Source organism: Mustela nivalis (assembly GCF_964662115.1).
Source record: "Mustela nivalis genome assembly, chromosome: 1".
Taxonomy (NCBI): domain Eukaryota; kingdom Metazoa; phylum Chordata; class Mammalia; order Carnivora; family Mustelidae; genus Mustela; species Mustela nivalis.
The window spans coordinates 80,863,186-80,880,023 of NC_139020.1; the positions used below are offsets into that span (position 1 = coordinate 80,863,186).

General features: G+C 39.8%; 1 protein-coding gene across 7 annotated transcripts in view; it reads right to left on the minus strand.

Annotated features, from left to right (window-relative positions):
* The window catches only part of VEPH1 (ventricular zone expressed PH domain containing 1), a 247,105-nt gene that overhangs the window by 12,477 nt on the left and 217,790 nt on the right, over nt 1-16,838 (minus strand). For all 7 annotated transcript variants that reach the window (XM_082685585.1, XM_082685582.1, XM_082685578.1 and 4 more), the window contains one exon: nt 13,304-13,421. In XM_082685585.1, the coding sequence (XP_082541711.1) occupies nt 13,304-13,421 (118 nt within the window). The remainder of the gene's footprint in view (nt 1-13,303; nt 13,422-16,838) is intronic.

Genomic DNA, 16,838 nt, shown 5'->3' on the forward strand with positions numbered 1-16,838 from the left:
AGAGAGTCTCAGCAGGAAACAGAGGACACCTCAAGCTGGGTAATTGAGGGGAGTTAATGAAGGAACTATTTACACAGATGTGAGCAAGGTGTAGGAAAAGCACCATAGTACTCTGGGGTCAGGAAGCGTGGGAAGGCATAACATACCTCTGTGTGAAGAAGAGATGGGAGAGAACAGTTAGGACTCAGAGGGAAACCTGTATAGAGAACTGACTGACAGGAACTGTGGTCTTGGGCACAGGACACAGTCAACCTGCAGCAACCAAGCAGAGGGCAAGCTGGGAATAAATAACCCAACCTCAGTCTTCTCCCTCCCTCTGATCGTCTGTCTTTGTCGCTAGTGGTCAACTGTAACTGAAAGCCAGAGGTAAGGGAGACTTAGCACACCCTGGAGAGGCACCTCTTCTTCTTCTTCTTCTTTTTTTTTTTTAAAGATTTTATTTATTTATTTGACAGACAGAGATCACAAGTAGGCAGAGAGGCAGGCAGAGAGAGAGAGAGAGAGAGAGAGAGAGGAGGAAGCAGGCTCCCTGCAGAGCAGAGAGCCCAATGTGGGGCTTGATCCCAGGACCCTGGGATCATGACCTGAGCTGAAGGCAGAGGCTTTAACCCACTGAGCCACCCAGGCGCCCCAAGAGAGAGAGGCACCTCTTCTTAACTGGGCAGAAGAAGCAGGAAAGCTTCTTGGAGTGAATGAGTCTGAGCTGAATTCTGAAGAACAAATAACAGTGAGGAGGGTGAAGGGAGAAGAGGTATACTGAAAAAACAAAAACAGAAACAAAAAACAGGCAAAAGGCCAAGGCTTAGAAAAGCCTCATGCAATGCCTTCTAGAAACTAACTCATTCTATGTGATGGGAACCTGGTGGGACTTGGAGGGCCAGAGTTGGTGTGAAAGTCAAGGAGGTACCAGTCCTAAAGATCCTTGGACAGGATTTTGTCAGTTTTATCTAACTCTCTAGAGGTGTCATGCTTAACAACAGGGCCACCATGAACTGGTGTGTAGGTTGTCCACTGCACAAAAACAGACAGCCAAGGTGGTGAGTAGAGGCTGAAATTCAGCTTGTATTTTGATGTTCAAGCCACACACCCCCAAGTGGATTTCATCCACCAGAAATAAAAACACACAAAAGTGTCATTAAGATTAACAATGGCCTTGCTTAACCAAATGCCTGGTGTATTGTAAAGGATCAATAAGTAGTAGCTACTATCATCATGATCATGATATCATCATCACCAACAACATAAAATGATCATCATCATGCTTTTACTGTGACAATGAACACTTGGTTTTTATAAATAGCACAACCCAGTGGCTCTAGGATAAAACCTGCCTCCCTCCCTCAAATCAAGAATGTAGTGAAATCTACATGAAGGTGTTAGGAATAAGGAGAGAATTCTTAGATAGTCTTTCCTGACTATTAAAGGTAAATACCTTCAAAAGAAGGCATATTCTGGAAGAAAAAAATATATAGATCTCAAAGACTTCACTTTTAAATAAGAACTGAGAAAAAGGTGTTTTTTTTTTTTCAATTTCCCTTGAAATTATTGCTTCTGGGAATTATAACTCTGATACAGTTTGTGGGGAATTTCTTTGTATGCACTGAGAGTCTCAGATTTACTGGAATTCCCTTCCATGGCTTTACTGATTTTTTTTGTATGCATGCCAGTTCTAATAAAGCCAACCCTAATTACAGAGGAAATGCCTAAAGAGGGATAGAAGTATTAGATGAGGAGGTCATAGAAGCCACATTTAGTAAACTGAGTGTCTGTGGTTTTAGAAATCACTATGGATCATAACAAATGGTATGTTTCCAATGAATATCTAGGCAGTATTTTAGGGGGTCATATTTCTTTATCAGTAGTGAATGAATGAGGAGGCATAATCCAACATGGATTTTGAAACATTCTACAAGATGCTGTGTGGCCCAGAATATGACAGACAAATTCAATTTGACAGCAGCCCTTTGAGGAGGACACTTTCACATGTAAATGAATGGCTTCCTTCATCAATAATTTTATATCCATCAAAACATAGTATGCTAAAACAAACAAACACAGGGTACCTGGAGGGCTCAGTCAGTTGAGTGTCTGCCTTTGGCTCAGGTCATGATCCTGGAGTCCTGGGATCGAGCCCCACATTGAACTCCATATTGGGCTCCCTGCTCAGCAGGGAGTCGTCTTCTCTCTCCCTCCACCCCTCACCCTACTCGTGCTCCATCTCAAATAAATAAATAAATAAAATCTTAAAAAAACAAAACAAAACAAAAAACATAGTATGTTTTTTAGGTTTCTCTATCAATCACTGAACTATTTATCTAAAGAAACCTCAGAACTACTATTTTAGAAGCTTGTAGAACAATGTTTTCCAGACTGTGTTCTGAGGACCACCTACACTGGAGTTACTTGCTGGTTTGTTAAATGTACATTCCCAGGTGCTGCCCAAATCTACTGAATCATAGTTTGGGGGGGTGGTGGTGAGGGGCCTTATATTTTTAATAAGATCCCCAGGTGATTCTCAATCAAGAAGCTCAAGAACCTCTAGGAAATTAAAGCAACTTCATGGTTGATGACAGTAATAGGACATATAATACACAAACTAGTTAAACTGCAAAACCAATAATGGGACAAAATTTGTTTATGACATTTCCATATAATTAAAAAACAGGATAGCAGTATAAGATAACATGCATGTCTTTGGATTAAATCAATTGAGTTAAAGAAAAAATGCTCAGAATCAACATTCATGGAACTTGGCTTATTTTTTATATCATCAGTGAAACAAAAATTCTAAAGCCACTTCCTATGAAGGTAATCCATCCACTAGTTTTGTTTTGTTTTGTTTTTAAGATTTTATTTATTTATTTGAAAGGCAGAGATCACAAGTAGGAGAGAGGCAGGCAGAGAGAGAGAGAGGAGGAAGCAGGCTCTCTGGAGAGCCCGATGTGGGGCCTAATCCCAGGAGGGAATATGACCTGAGCCAAAGGCAGAGGGTTTAACCCACTGAGCCACCAGGCATCCCCTGTTCACTAGTTTTGTGCAGCAAGCATGATCTACTTTAATGCCTTCCTGGTAAGCTATCAATGAAGACTGGCCCAGACTTGCCCATTATGACTGGTAGGGACCAAAGGGAAAATATTAGGGAGAATGGAAGTGAATAAAGATAATTGCTCAACTTTAGGATAGAACTTTTAATGAGAAGGATTCCACACATGTTTCTTGTGTTGGGTGCACACTGCCATTCCATTAATATGAATTAATTGTCTTGCTGGCAAAACTGGCCATAGGATTTAGACAGTTGTAGATGTTGACTGCTTTCCCACACTGCCGTATACTATAGAGCTGCTTTCCTTGCACAGGGAAAAAGAGATATGACATACTTTCTTGTCCGCTTGTTTGGGTTGTGTAAATTGAGCATATCCTAGCCATTGTTCCAGCTCCCTGTACATTCTTGGCATATTAGTACATTCTAAGGTGTTGTCTGCAATGCTTTTATAGAATTGATTAAGCACAAGTTCCATCTGTTGCGGTTCAAATCTTTTGGCAATAAATAGAAGTTGGAAGCTTTATCTGTAATATGTATACATGTATGCCATCATGCTTTGTCTGTGTTTGATATTTATATATTTATATATGATATTTGCATGTATTTATATATATAATATATAATTATATATTTATATTATATATAAATAAAATGATATCTCATATTACTTTTGAAAAGAACTTATTTAAGAAGATACTATTTATTCAAAGAATATATTTGGCACTAAATGTTATCATATTAATACTTTTGTCTCTTAAAATGAATCACTGTGAATTCATTAATTTGTTTTTTGTCACCATTTACCTGAGAAAAATTTTACTAAAAATTTTCTGAGATGATACCAACTTTGGATGTTCACTTATTTGGTAAATATTTATTGAGCATTGTGTGCTAGGGGCTGAAGATGGATGGATGAGGAGAGCTCCCTTCATAGACTTTACTATTTACCAGAGGAAATAGACATTAATCAAATAACCACATATAAAAACACAAAACAGCAGGTGTAACAACTGTCATGAGTAGAAGTCTGAAGGGCTTTGAGGACGTGAGTATTAGGGAGGTCATAGAAGGTTTCCCTGTGGCAGTGAATCTGAATTGTAATGGGGAGGCTAAGATCTCTATTAACCAGATAAGGAGGGGAGGAAGTGACAGGAAGAAGCATGGTGTATATGGGAAACTGAAAGAAGATCCTTCTAGCCTGAGTAGAAAGACAATAGATGACATATGGGAAAAGATGAGGCTGCAGAGGATGGGAAAGACCATTGCCTGTGAGGCTGTGAGGGGCATATTGTAGAATCTGGTCTTTAAGCTAAGAGCTGTGGAAAGCTGTTGTAAGGTTTCATGCAGGGGAGTGGCACTATCGGAGCTGCATTTTGAAGAGACCATTCTGGCTGCAACATGGGAGGCTGACTGGCAGGATCAGCCAGACAAAGGCCCTATCAAAAAGGAGAATTACAGACCAATATTACTGATGAAGATGATGCAAAAATTCTCACCAAAACACTAGCAGATAGGATCCAACAATACATTAAAAGGATTATTCACCATGACCAGGTGGGATTTATTCCTGGAATGCAAGGATGGTTCAACATCTGGAAATCAATTAATGTGATACACTACATACATAAAAGAAAGAACAAGAGCCATATGATTCTCTCAATTGATGCAGAAAAAGCACTTGACAAAATACAGGATCCTTTCTTGGATTAAAACTCTCCACAGTATAGGGATAGAGTGAACATACCTCAATGTCATAAAAAAACACATCTAAGAAAAGCCCACAGCAAATATCATTCTCAAGGGTGAAAAACTGAGAACTTTCTCCCATAAGGTCAGGAAAATGACAGGGAGGCCCAATCTTACCACTGTTATTCAACATACTACTAGAGGTCCTAGCCTCACCAATCAGACAACAAAAAGAAATAAAAGGCATTCAAATTGGCAAAGAGGACATCAAACTCTCACTCTTTTCAGATGACATGATGCTTTTTGTGGAAAAGCCAAAAGACTTTGCCCTAAAATTGCTAGATCTCATACAGGAATTCAGCAATATGGCAGGATATAAAATCTAGGCATAGAAATCAGTTGCATTTCTATACACTAACAATGAAACAGAAGAAAGAGAAATTAAGAAATCCAATATACTAATGTATTAAAAACCAAAAGATACCTAGGAATAAGCCTAACCAAAGAGGTTAAGGATCTGTACTCTGAAAACTACAGAACACTTATGAAATAAACTGAGGAAGACACAAAGAAATAGGAAAACATTCCATGCTCATGGATTAGAAGAATAAACATTGTTAAAATGTCTATGCTACTCAGAGCAATCTACATATTCAATGCAATCCCTGTCGAAATACTGGTATTTTTCACAGAGCTGGAACAAATAATCCTAAAATTTTTATGGAACTAGGAAAGAGTCCAAATAGCCAGAGGAATATTGAAAAAGAAAACCAAATCTGGGGGCATCACAGTGCTGGATTTCAAGCTCTATTACAAAGCTGTAAACATCAAGACAGCTTGGTATTGGCACAAAAACAGACACATAGATCAATGGAACAGAAGAGAGAGCACGGGGCACCTGGGTGGCTCAGTGGGTTAAGCCTCTGCCTTCAACTCAGGTCTTGATCTCAGGGTCCTGGGATCGAGCCCCACCTTGAGCCCCACCTTGGGCTTTCTACTCAACAGGGAGCCTGCTTCCCCCTCTCTCACTGCCTGCCTCTCTGACTACCTGTGAACTCTCTGTGTCAAATAAATAAATAAAATCTTCAAAAAAAAAAAAAAAAAAGAATAGAGAGCCCAAAAAATGGACTCCCAAATCTATGGCCAACAAATCTTCAACAAAGTAGGAAAGAATATCCAATGGAAAAAGGACAGTCTCTTCAGCAAATGGTGTTAGGAAAACTGGACAGCCACATGCAGAAAAATGAGACTGGACCATTTTCTTATACCATGCACAAAGATAAACTCAAAATGGATGAAAGGCATAACTGAGACAGGAATGCTTCAAAATTCTAGAAGAAAGCACAGTTGGCAACCTTTTCAACCTCTGCCACAGCAACTTCTTGCTGGACTTGTCTCCTAAGGCAAGGGAAACAAAAGAAAAAATGAACTTAGGATTTCATCAAGATAAAAAGATTTTCACATCAAAGGAAATAGTTGACAACACCAAAACATAGGCTACAGAATGGGAGAAGATTTTTACAAATGTCTTAGCAGTAAAGAGCTAGTACCCAAGATTTATAAAGAACTTAACAGACTCAACACATATGAAACAAATAGTCCAGTCAAGAAATGGGCAGAAGACATGAACAGACATTTCTCCAAAGAAGACATAAAAATGGCCAACAGACATCCCTCACCATCCCTCAGTATCAGGGAAATACAAATCAAAACCACAATGAGATATAACACCAGTTAGAATGGCTAAAATTAAGCAAAGAAACAACAAATGTTGATGAGGATGTGGAGAAAGGGGAACTCTCTTACACTGTTGTCGGGAATGCAAGCTGTACAGCCATTCTGGAAAACAGTATAGAGATTCTTCAAGAAGTCAAAAATAGAGCTATGTGCAACCCAGCTATTGCACTACTGGTATTTACCCAAAGAATACAAATCTTGAGATTCAAAGGGACACCTGCACCCCAATGTTTATAGCAGCAATATCCACAATAGCAAAACTATGGAAAGAGCCAGATGATCACTGACAGATGAATAGATAAAGAAAAGGTTTATATATAAATATATATATAATATATATAGATATATATAGATAAAGTTTTATATGTAAAAACGTCTTTATATATAGCTATATGTTACATATATATATACACACACATATAGTGAAAGATATACATATACTATATACATATAATGAAATATTACTCAGCCATCAAAAAGAATGACATCTTATCATTTTCAACAACATGGATGGAACTGGATTGTATTATGCTAAGCAAAATAAGTCAATCAGAGAAAGACAATTATCATATAGTTTTACTCATATGTGGAATTTAAGAAACAAAACAGAGGATCATAGGCGAAAGGAGGGGAAAAATAAAATAAGACAAAATTGGAGAGGGAGGCAAGTATAAGAGACTCTTAATTCCAGGAAACAAACTGAGGGTTGCTGGAGGGCAGGTGGGTGGGAGGATGGGATAAAAAGGTGATGAGCTTAAGGAGGGCATGTGATTTAATGAGTACTTGGTGTTTCATGCAGTGGGTGAATAACTGAACTCTATATCTGAAACTAATGTTATACTATATGTTAACTAATTGAGTTTAAATAAAATAAGTTTAAAAAAAGCCAATGGAAGAATTCATTTGGGAAGAAGAAACAGAATATGTAAGAAAGGGTGATGTGTACGAGAAGGTGGGAAGGATGAGATCCTTCACAAAATATCACCACCTTCTTGAGATATTTGATGACTTTCTGTGGCTGCTAAAAGCACCTGTATGTCATTTATATAGGTGAGTGTGTGGCTGAAAAACAAATTTCTTTCTTAATGTGTTTATATAGGTAAATAAATAAGTTAGGGTTACTCTGAAAGGTGATGACTAGAGTTCCTTTGAAATATATTAAGTGCTTTATTTTGGAGGGACATAAAATTTTTTTTAAATCAACGTTATCTTAATCCTGTGTAGTGATAAGAGACTGAGTTACTCACTCTAGTCTGCCTTTTGAAAGCATGTTTTTCCTCCTGCATAGATTGGCTGGAGTCAACTGATTCTCCAAGTGGAAAAGGACACATTTCCATGTGCAATGATTTATTGTGGAGAACCACAGGGTGACTATGCTTGACTGCCAGTATAAGGCCTATCAGACAGTTTTATCCTATTTCAAGATAGGATTGTTGACCTGACATGAAAAGGCAGAAGGATTAGGTAGTGATGGGAGACGAAGAATAGAAATCAAGCCCTGAAGGGGGCTAGGTTACTGATCTCAGCTTATTTCCCACTGAGGCTCTCATGTTACTAGCAAGTTTTCTATGGACTCTGTGTGTATGTGTGTATTGAAAGCTTTCAGTAAAACATTAGATCTGGGTATGTTAAAATCCCACGTACAGCAGCATTTTCTTCTTTAAAACATTTATTTCGCAAAAGTTGCTCCTTTAAGATTTCAGTTCAGGGTTTATTTAATTTTGAGAAAGCATTAGATTTGAAAATTACATTTCACAACAAATCCTCTATCTTCCATAGTCATCGTATCACTTACACTATCCACGAGTTACTCAATAGTCCATCCATATGCCAAATACTTGTTGGGCACTACTGTACACTGGGTACTGAGTAGGGCATACAAGGATGAAGAATCGCCCCTGCTTCATTGTTCAGTGGGGGAGATTGATAAGAACAAGCCCAGAAGAACAGAAAGAACAGAGGAGAGAAATCTATTATCTGGGGTGGTGGTGTGTCTGCGTATACTGTGTGTGCGCCCACGTGCAAGCATGTGTGTGTTGTGAGAGAGAGAGGTGAGTGTGTGGGGGAAGGTTTAAAAGAGAGAGGCATGCCCATGCCAGAAAGGCATAAAACAGGAAAATGGGAAGAGGAGGAAAAGGAAAATGATTTCGGGATAATGATTTATCTGAGTCAATATGTGTGTATTTTGTCATTAATAGAAAGTATCTTTAAATAACAAGCTGGGGTTCGGTTTGACATAAGGAATGCGTATTCAGTAGTCACTAGCAGTAGACAAATATGAACACAAGCAGCACATTGCTTTTGGTGCTCAAACAACACTGAGCACATAAGACAGTGTTTTAACATATACAGAAGGAGGGAAGGCCTCACATGACAAACCTACCACCACACAAATCCAAAGTGGGGCTTTCTTCTTGTCACCTCCAAAGTACTGTGAATGTTGACCATGAAATTCAATGGGAAAGTTTCATATTAATGGACTCACAAAGCTATTTGCGGCCTCTGACCTCGGAGGTCATAAGCATGTTCTCGCATGGGCATCTGAGTGGAGAGTTAGCCAGTCCACGCTGAAGGCATCCGGCGAGCAAAAGCCACAAAGGCTATTACCAGTTACCCAGCAGGTGTGAAGAAAATCTCCTCACAAGAGGCCTTTCTTCACTTGCTATCATTTGGAAACCATCTCTGTTTGGCCGTGTGTTAAAACAGACAGCATGGTTTTATAGCGCAAAGATTTGAAATCAAGTTCTAAAGAGCAATCCTGAAAGAAGGTCGTCTGAAAAAAGACATGCTTTCATTTTCTTTCATACGCTAAGGAGCCCTCCTACGGACAAACACATTCAACATCCAAGTATCTAGTGACTAAGTGAGTAATCACACGGGGAAGCAATCTGATTTACAGAGGAGGACACCCGTGCCAAAACCGAGATGTCTAAGTTATTTTTTGTTGGGTGTAAGAGCAAAGGCATCCCCTGTGTCTCAAGAAATAAGAGTGAAAGTCACGACCTAGTTCTTCCTCCTCCTTTTGACAAATGTGACTGAACAGAGAGCCAGATGTGTTCCAGGATGGCCGAGCTGACTCACTGTTACTGCTAACATGCACTTGCAGTTCCAAGACATGAGGCCAACTGATAAAGGGGATTTGCTTGGTTTTCCAGAAGGAAGTTCTGTTCTGTTCTATTCACTTGCTCAATCTCGATTCTCTCATTCAGGAGGAGTACAGGGATGGGCAATAAACACCACCAAGCAAATCTCAGAGGATTCTTGAGTTATTCCAGTGATTTGCTAATTGTGGACTCTGTACTTTTATAAAATGATTATCGGAAACTGAATCAGCAATCGGAGGGATTGGAAATAGCTTTCACTGTAACCGTTTCCCTCATGTAATCATTTCCCACACATGATCACACCAAAGCCTCTGTTCTTTAAGTGGAATAAGTCAGCAGGGAGGAAGATATTATAACATTGTGAAATAATCAGTCTTGGAATTTCAAATAGTCCATGTCCTTAAGTTGGATTTGCCCAAGAGGCAGAAATTTCAGGTTGAGGAATTAATCTGCACTAAATCTTGGTTCTACCTCTTAGTAGCTTTGTGACCTCGGGGAAATTACTTAACTTCTTTGTGTTTCAGTCTCCTCATCTGTAAAATGGAGTCAATAATAATGAGAAAAATGTTTAACTCATAGTTAACATGATAAACGGCAGTAATTATAATAATTTTAGGATCTTTAGCCTATTTTAGCCTTCATTTTCCTCTGAATTCATCTGTACCTAACTAGATTCAAAGTGCATTTTACTGACTTAGTAGATATTAAATGCCTGTGAATTTCTGTATGTTGATAAGCGTGTTAGCGGGTGATAAGATTTTGATCTGAAGAAGGGAATGTACTTAGGCGACCACATAAGCCAGATGGTTTTCTGTCAATTTCTGAATGAGTCCCATAGTTTAGGGTACACACTGTTAAGAAGGATTTATATTTTAGGATGTCTTTCCTGAAGTCTAATTGAAATTTCCTCACTTATGGAGATACTGAATAGCATCTTTCTTTCTATACTGGAACAATGAATACTTGACAGCAATTGTTGTATCATTTGTCAGTACTTAAAAAAAACCCCAAATCCATTTAAAAAATTTCTTATGCCTTAGACTCCAACTCTGCTTCTTTAAACCCCATCCTCTCTGAGGCTAAACCTTGTGAGGGGCATGTGAATCCTTCAGGAGCACTGATTAAAACCCAGAATGGTAACAGGACTCAGGCACAGTATGTCAGGTGCTAGGTTAGGGAAGTGGGTCATTTGTTTTATATCTACTGACTTCTCTCAAGGAGGAAAGAAGCACCAGCCTCCATTTACCAGATTCACAATGCACTGGGTATCGTATAATGATATATTTGATTTGATTAACACATAACCACAGTTTTGAAATATCCTATTTTAACACTCGAGGTGTATCTGATGTTGCCATTCCCAAATATTATTCATTCATTCACTCACTCAGCAAGTATTCATTGTGTGCCCTAAACATACAAGGGTGTCTGCTAGACTTTTCCATATATGCTGTCTGACCCTAACTGGATTCTGAATCCTTTCAGAGTGGAGATTTTGCACCTTGCTCATATTTTGTCCAAAGCCGCAGCCTGTAGAAGACATTTGACCAAGGCAACACACATACTTATATAAATGAACAGCGGGACACAGGTACTATGCTTGTTGTGAGTAACCAAACAATAAAATATTTATTCCTAGTTATTCCTTGACCATATTTAAACTCACAATTGAAGAACATGAAGGCAGCCATCATCTCCATGAATAATGTGTTAGCGGTATGATGTCAGACCTTGCATTTATATGAAATGTATAACCTATACCCTTGTATCAAAACAAGATGAGATCAACAACCTACATAAATTTTTCAGGGAATCGGGAGTTCTTGGTGAAAATTATAGTTTAAAATAAGATTTCTTGCAGGCTTGCATCCCCTTTTATGTAGCAAAAGGAAATGAGCAAAGAAATGTAAGCACACGGAAGTTTTGGGGGCCGAACATTTTTGATTCAATATGTTCTGTTATAAAATATTTGGCCTTATTTGAGTCTTTATTTCTGTGTGTTCTCAGTCTATATTTAACAGTGAGAAACACAAGTAAGAAAGAGTAAATTGCAAAATGTCCTTTTCAAGAGTATGGCAGCGAATTTGAGAAAACATATATTAAAGGAACACTTTTTGTTTCTAACTTCCAGACCCTTCTCGGAGGCCTCCATTGGCCAGAAATGCTGAAATGTATATTGAACTAAGGACTCAGCTGACTTGGAATGAGAATTCTTAAGGGTCTCTCAGAGCCACCTAAGATAAGTGCCTTACTTCGCCATGTTCTCAAATAAAGTTTCTTTCACGCCCTGTCTTTTTCATAGGTGAAGTCAGGTTTAATTACAAAGTTTTATAATGGAGACTTTCAATTCCCCAATTTCTTATTTGCCCAAATAACTTATTAAAATTGGGGTGTTCACTCTGGCATCAGCTCAACACAGACTCTGTAATGGGCCAACAATCTGTGCCTCACAGGGGCCGCCATCCTTCAGTGCCAGCTTCCTCCAGCCACAGCCTTTTCTGTGGGGAAAGACCTTTCAATTGGTCCCTCTCCGAGAGCCCCTCTTATCCCCATCTGGCCAAATAAAGACATTTATTTCCATTCAGCCTTACCTTCTCAGCAGTTAGCAAGAGAACAGACTTTCCACAATGGATAATCTTTAAGAGGCCCCCAAATCCTAAAATGGAGGTTACAGATATAAGGGCTGTGGTGGTGGGGGGGTGTCACCTGTGGCTCTCTAGCAAATGGATCACCTAAAAAGTGGATTTTCAACGCGGTTTGAACACTGTTCTCTAAGTTGAAACTGCAGTTTGTGAGCAGTGTCCATGTTGAGAAGTCTGGGTCCTCTCAGAAGGAAGTGAGTGATGAAATAGTCCATTTCCAAGGACAGCATAACTTTCTGAAGACAGACATATTACCAACCTAATTCCACTGGTCTGATTGGGACAAGCGTAATGAGGAGGCAGAGCGGTAGAATGTTAACCATGGCCCCTGGAGTCAGCTTGGGTTCAAATCCTACTATTGTTCATTTATTACCTGTGTGACCTCAGTTAATCAAATTGCTCTGTGCCTCAGTTTCCCCATCAGTGAAATGGAGATAACGTTAGTACCAACCTGATAAGATCATTGTAAATGTTAATGAACTATACCTAACACATTTAGCAAGGGCTGGGTTCATATTCACTAATAATTGTACTTTTAGGCAAGGTCAGTAGACCAAATTCCTTGGGCAACAAGAAGGAAGTGAGAGGGCGAATAACAGCTATGAAGGTATTCCTCACATCCTCACTTTTCAAAAGTTTCACTTTTTATGTAGCTCCATCACGAAACTGGAGTGTGAGGGATGACCTCAAGATGACAGGGTCGGTGCCTGCATTCACTCCCTCAGTCTGATCTCCTTCCTTCAGGGCTTTTGAGAGGTTGGTTGTTTTTCTCTAACCCTCAGGGTCACCTGGGCTGAAATGAATGCTTTCAGGGCAAAACAGTCTGTACAGCTTCCTTGATAAGGAAGTCGCTTCTCTTGCTTGTTTCTGGCTTATGTTTCTCCCCCTTTCCACATCTTCCCTTTCTCTCACTCCCACTTTGGTGAGATACCTTTCTCAGCACAAGACAGAGGCGATCAGGCATCCCTGTGTATTATTACAACATAGGATGTGAGACGAAGGCCAACGAGAAATGCAGGGCTCAGAGGTCCCTGTGAATCCCAGGGGCACGAGCGATTCTGAGCAGCAAGTGGACAGGAGAGGTCTCTCACCGGTCGCTTTCTCGGGATTGTTGCACATGAAGCATTGCCACGCTCCTGCCGCTTCGCTGAAGCCAAATACATCAAAGAATCTCACTTCTTCCAGATGGAGCTGTACCTGGTCCAGATCCTGTTCCAGGAACACAAAGCACAAAGAACCCATAAGCTGATCTTCCTGCTACGTAGCATTCTGGGACTGAAAGAAGGGACATGGGAGTAGGGTGGCCAGTACTCAGACTTGGTGCTAAGGACAAGGAGGAAGCAGTGAGAAAACCTCTACTGGCCCATCCTGCACGACCACAGCCATCTCAAGCCCCTCCAAGGGAGTTCTCTCAATGCGGAAGGCAGTGAGCGTGGGGGGCCCCAGGGTTGGGGGTGAGCCTGAAGTGGCCCAGCATTTTCTTGCATCTAATGCCTGCCCCAGACATTAGAGGGGTAAAAGGGAGGGGTAGCCATGTGGCACTGTGGTTGAAAGGAATGCTACGGGGGAGTTGGTCTTTCATGTACAGTTTGTGTAAAGTTGAGAATCGAGTATCCGTATCAAAAAATTATTTTTGTTAGGCTGGCTTTGCAGGGGGCTGATGGGAAATGTGTGGGAGAAGGCTTAATCCCTCAGCCCTTGGCTCTGGCACTGTTTCAGTTCTACCTTTTATCTTAAGATTATATGCAAATCTTGCATTATATTCCATGATATGGCTGTATTAATTTTAATGGAAAATAATGTCTTAAATTACTTATCAGTAAATTAATTAATTTTCCCCCTCCCAATAGCTGAATTGAATTGATGCACCAAGAAGACTGTCCTTGTCTTATGTGCCCCGTGGCATTGTGCCAATGTATTCCTGCTTAAGAGGCAGAGGAGAGAGGTTCCGTTACACTGTAAATGGATGGAATACGATTAGCCTAACCAAATTAAATAGCTCTACTGTCCTCTGGAGGCTTTCCTATTATGTAAATGACTTGTAGCCTCTGCTACAGGGTGGTCAGAACCGCACTCTTAAAAACTTGCTTTCCTAAGAGGGATTTAATGTCTTTGCCAGCTAGCCTTACACGTGCTCAGTTGACGAACGTGTTTGTCCTCTGTTGAGCTGAGATTTTATTCCCTTTCCTCTGGTCCACATGCTGTGATCTTCTACCCAGAGTAACAGCGTAAGCCCAAAAGCTCCAGGGATGGAGCACTGTGTGAGCTGCTTCTGATGGATCTAAAATAGAGAATGGACAAGTGGCTTCCTAGTTTCTGCTCCAAAGTTCCTGTTTCCCAGGTCTGCATTTCTTGACAGAGGTGATAAATATGCCAAACTCTAAGCTCCTTGGGAGAATGAATATCCACTTTGTTCAAAGTTGTAGTCCCAGAATCTAGTCCACCATCAGGAATGGATTCACAGCAACAGCTTGCAAGCCCAATGTAAAGTTTTCCAATGACCTATGTGAAAGTATTATGAACATTTAAAGGGGATTATTTAAGAGCACATTTATATTCACTGGAACATAAACACAATGAAGGCACGGATTTTCTCTGTTATAATGGCTATTATGATCTCAGCACTAAAAATGCCTATCACATAAGCAAGCATTAAATAAATATTTGTAGAATAATGAAAAGCATAAACTGGGACTAGAAATAAATACTTTTCAGCACTCTTTATTAAGACCATTATGGCTTGTGTTCTGGGATTGGACATCTTGAAGGCTCAACATGCTGAATACAGCATTTTAAATTCTAAAGTTTAATACCTTTTTTTTTAATCATGTTCCCAAGATAAAGACTGAAGAAGCACCTGGGAGTTTTGCAGGTTTCAAAGGATGAAATCTATATTAAAATTTATGGGGGAAAAGCAGATGTTCATAAATATCAGTTTCAAAACTGCTAAGTCTCTGAAGTCTATGCTTGGCCATAGGCATGCAGATCACTTCTCTATTTCTCACACAACTAGGGATCAATTTCTCATTCACCACAAACACCACTAACAAACAAAGTACTTGAAATACGTAAGGGTTCCTTTATTTTTCCTGTTCTGAGACCAGAAATGTCCCAGGTTGTTGCTTATAATCCACATTTGTCTTGGCAAAAAGTTACTTGAAAAGTTTAGGACAGATGGTGAGCTACATCCCAGTATTCAAGCACTTGAAGTCAAAAGCAGGCTTACTTCAGAGGATTAGGTGTTGTGCGAAGGGAATTGACTGAAGAAGGTGGATGGTAATTCTATGAACTGTTGAAATCAGCTGTAACAGCCAACTTTGGATACAAACAGATGAAATACATGTAGTTCCAAATATTGTTGGAAAATTACAGCAGAATCAATCACGAAATAAGCAAACAAAACCCGTCAACCAGTAATACCTACGTTTTTGGAGTTTTGGTTTTCTGATTGTGCTTGATGTCATTATTTCTCTCTCTTACTTATCTTCTTTACCCTTCTGGGTCCTATAGCTTCCCAGGACTTGCCCAAGATCGCTTATATGGCTTTTTTTTTTTTTTAATACAAGGGAACTAAAATTGTTTTGTTAAAAGAATTATAAGCTTCTTTTAAAACAACTAGATTCCAGAAGAACAATAAAAAAGCATTCATATCTAAGTATAGTCCCTTTCTGAGTATTCTAGTTTATTGCGATTATGGTGGACAGACCCTAGTGTGACTCCCCCTCCATCGCCCCCTATAATTCCCCTCTCCTGGTATTCATCCCCTCATCTAATCCCTTTCCCTCGTGTGGAAGAGGCCTATGACTTGCTTCTGAGAAAATGGCAAAGATGGTAAGATATCAATCCCATGTTTACATTATTATGTGTACACACACATGCACCACATACACTGCTCATATATGCATATGTACCACACACACACACAGACACACACACACACACACACCCCTATCTTGTTAGCAGATGCAATTGGAAGACTCTTCTGCTAGCCTTGAGGAAGCAAGCTGCCATGTTGTGAAACACCTGTGGAGAGTTACACCTGGCAGGTAAGTGTGGGTTTCCTCTAGGACATAAAGGCTGCCTTCAGCCAATAGTCAGTACAAGCCCCAGGTCTTTATAGTCTTACTACCCCAAATCAATAGTAACTGCCAACAACCTAAGAACTTTTGGAAGCAGACCCTTCCCACTCAAATCTCCAAATGAGACCATAGCCAAACCAATATCTGGTTTTTGCAGCCTAGGGAGACATTGAACAGAAGACCCGGTTAAGTCACAAGCAGATTCTTGACCCAAGGAAACTGTGAGATAACAGATATTGTTTTAAGTTTCTAGGTTTTGGTAATTTGTTATGCAGCATTAAGAATCAATACTGAGGAGGAAGAGGAGTCAAGATGGCAGAGAAGTAACAGGCTAAGACTGCATCAGGTAGCAGGAGATCAGCTAGATATCTTTTTTTTTTAAATTTTTAAATTTTTTATTTTTTTTTAAATTATTTATTTATTTATTTGACAGAGAGAGATCACAAGTAGGCAGAGAGGCAGGCGGGGGTGGGGGACAGGCTCCCTGCTGAGCAGAGAGCCCGATGTGAGGCTCGATCCCAGGACCCTGAGATCATGACCTGAGCCG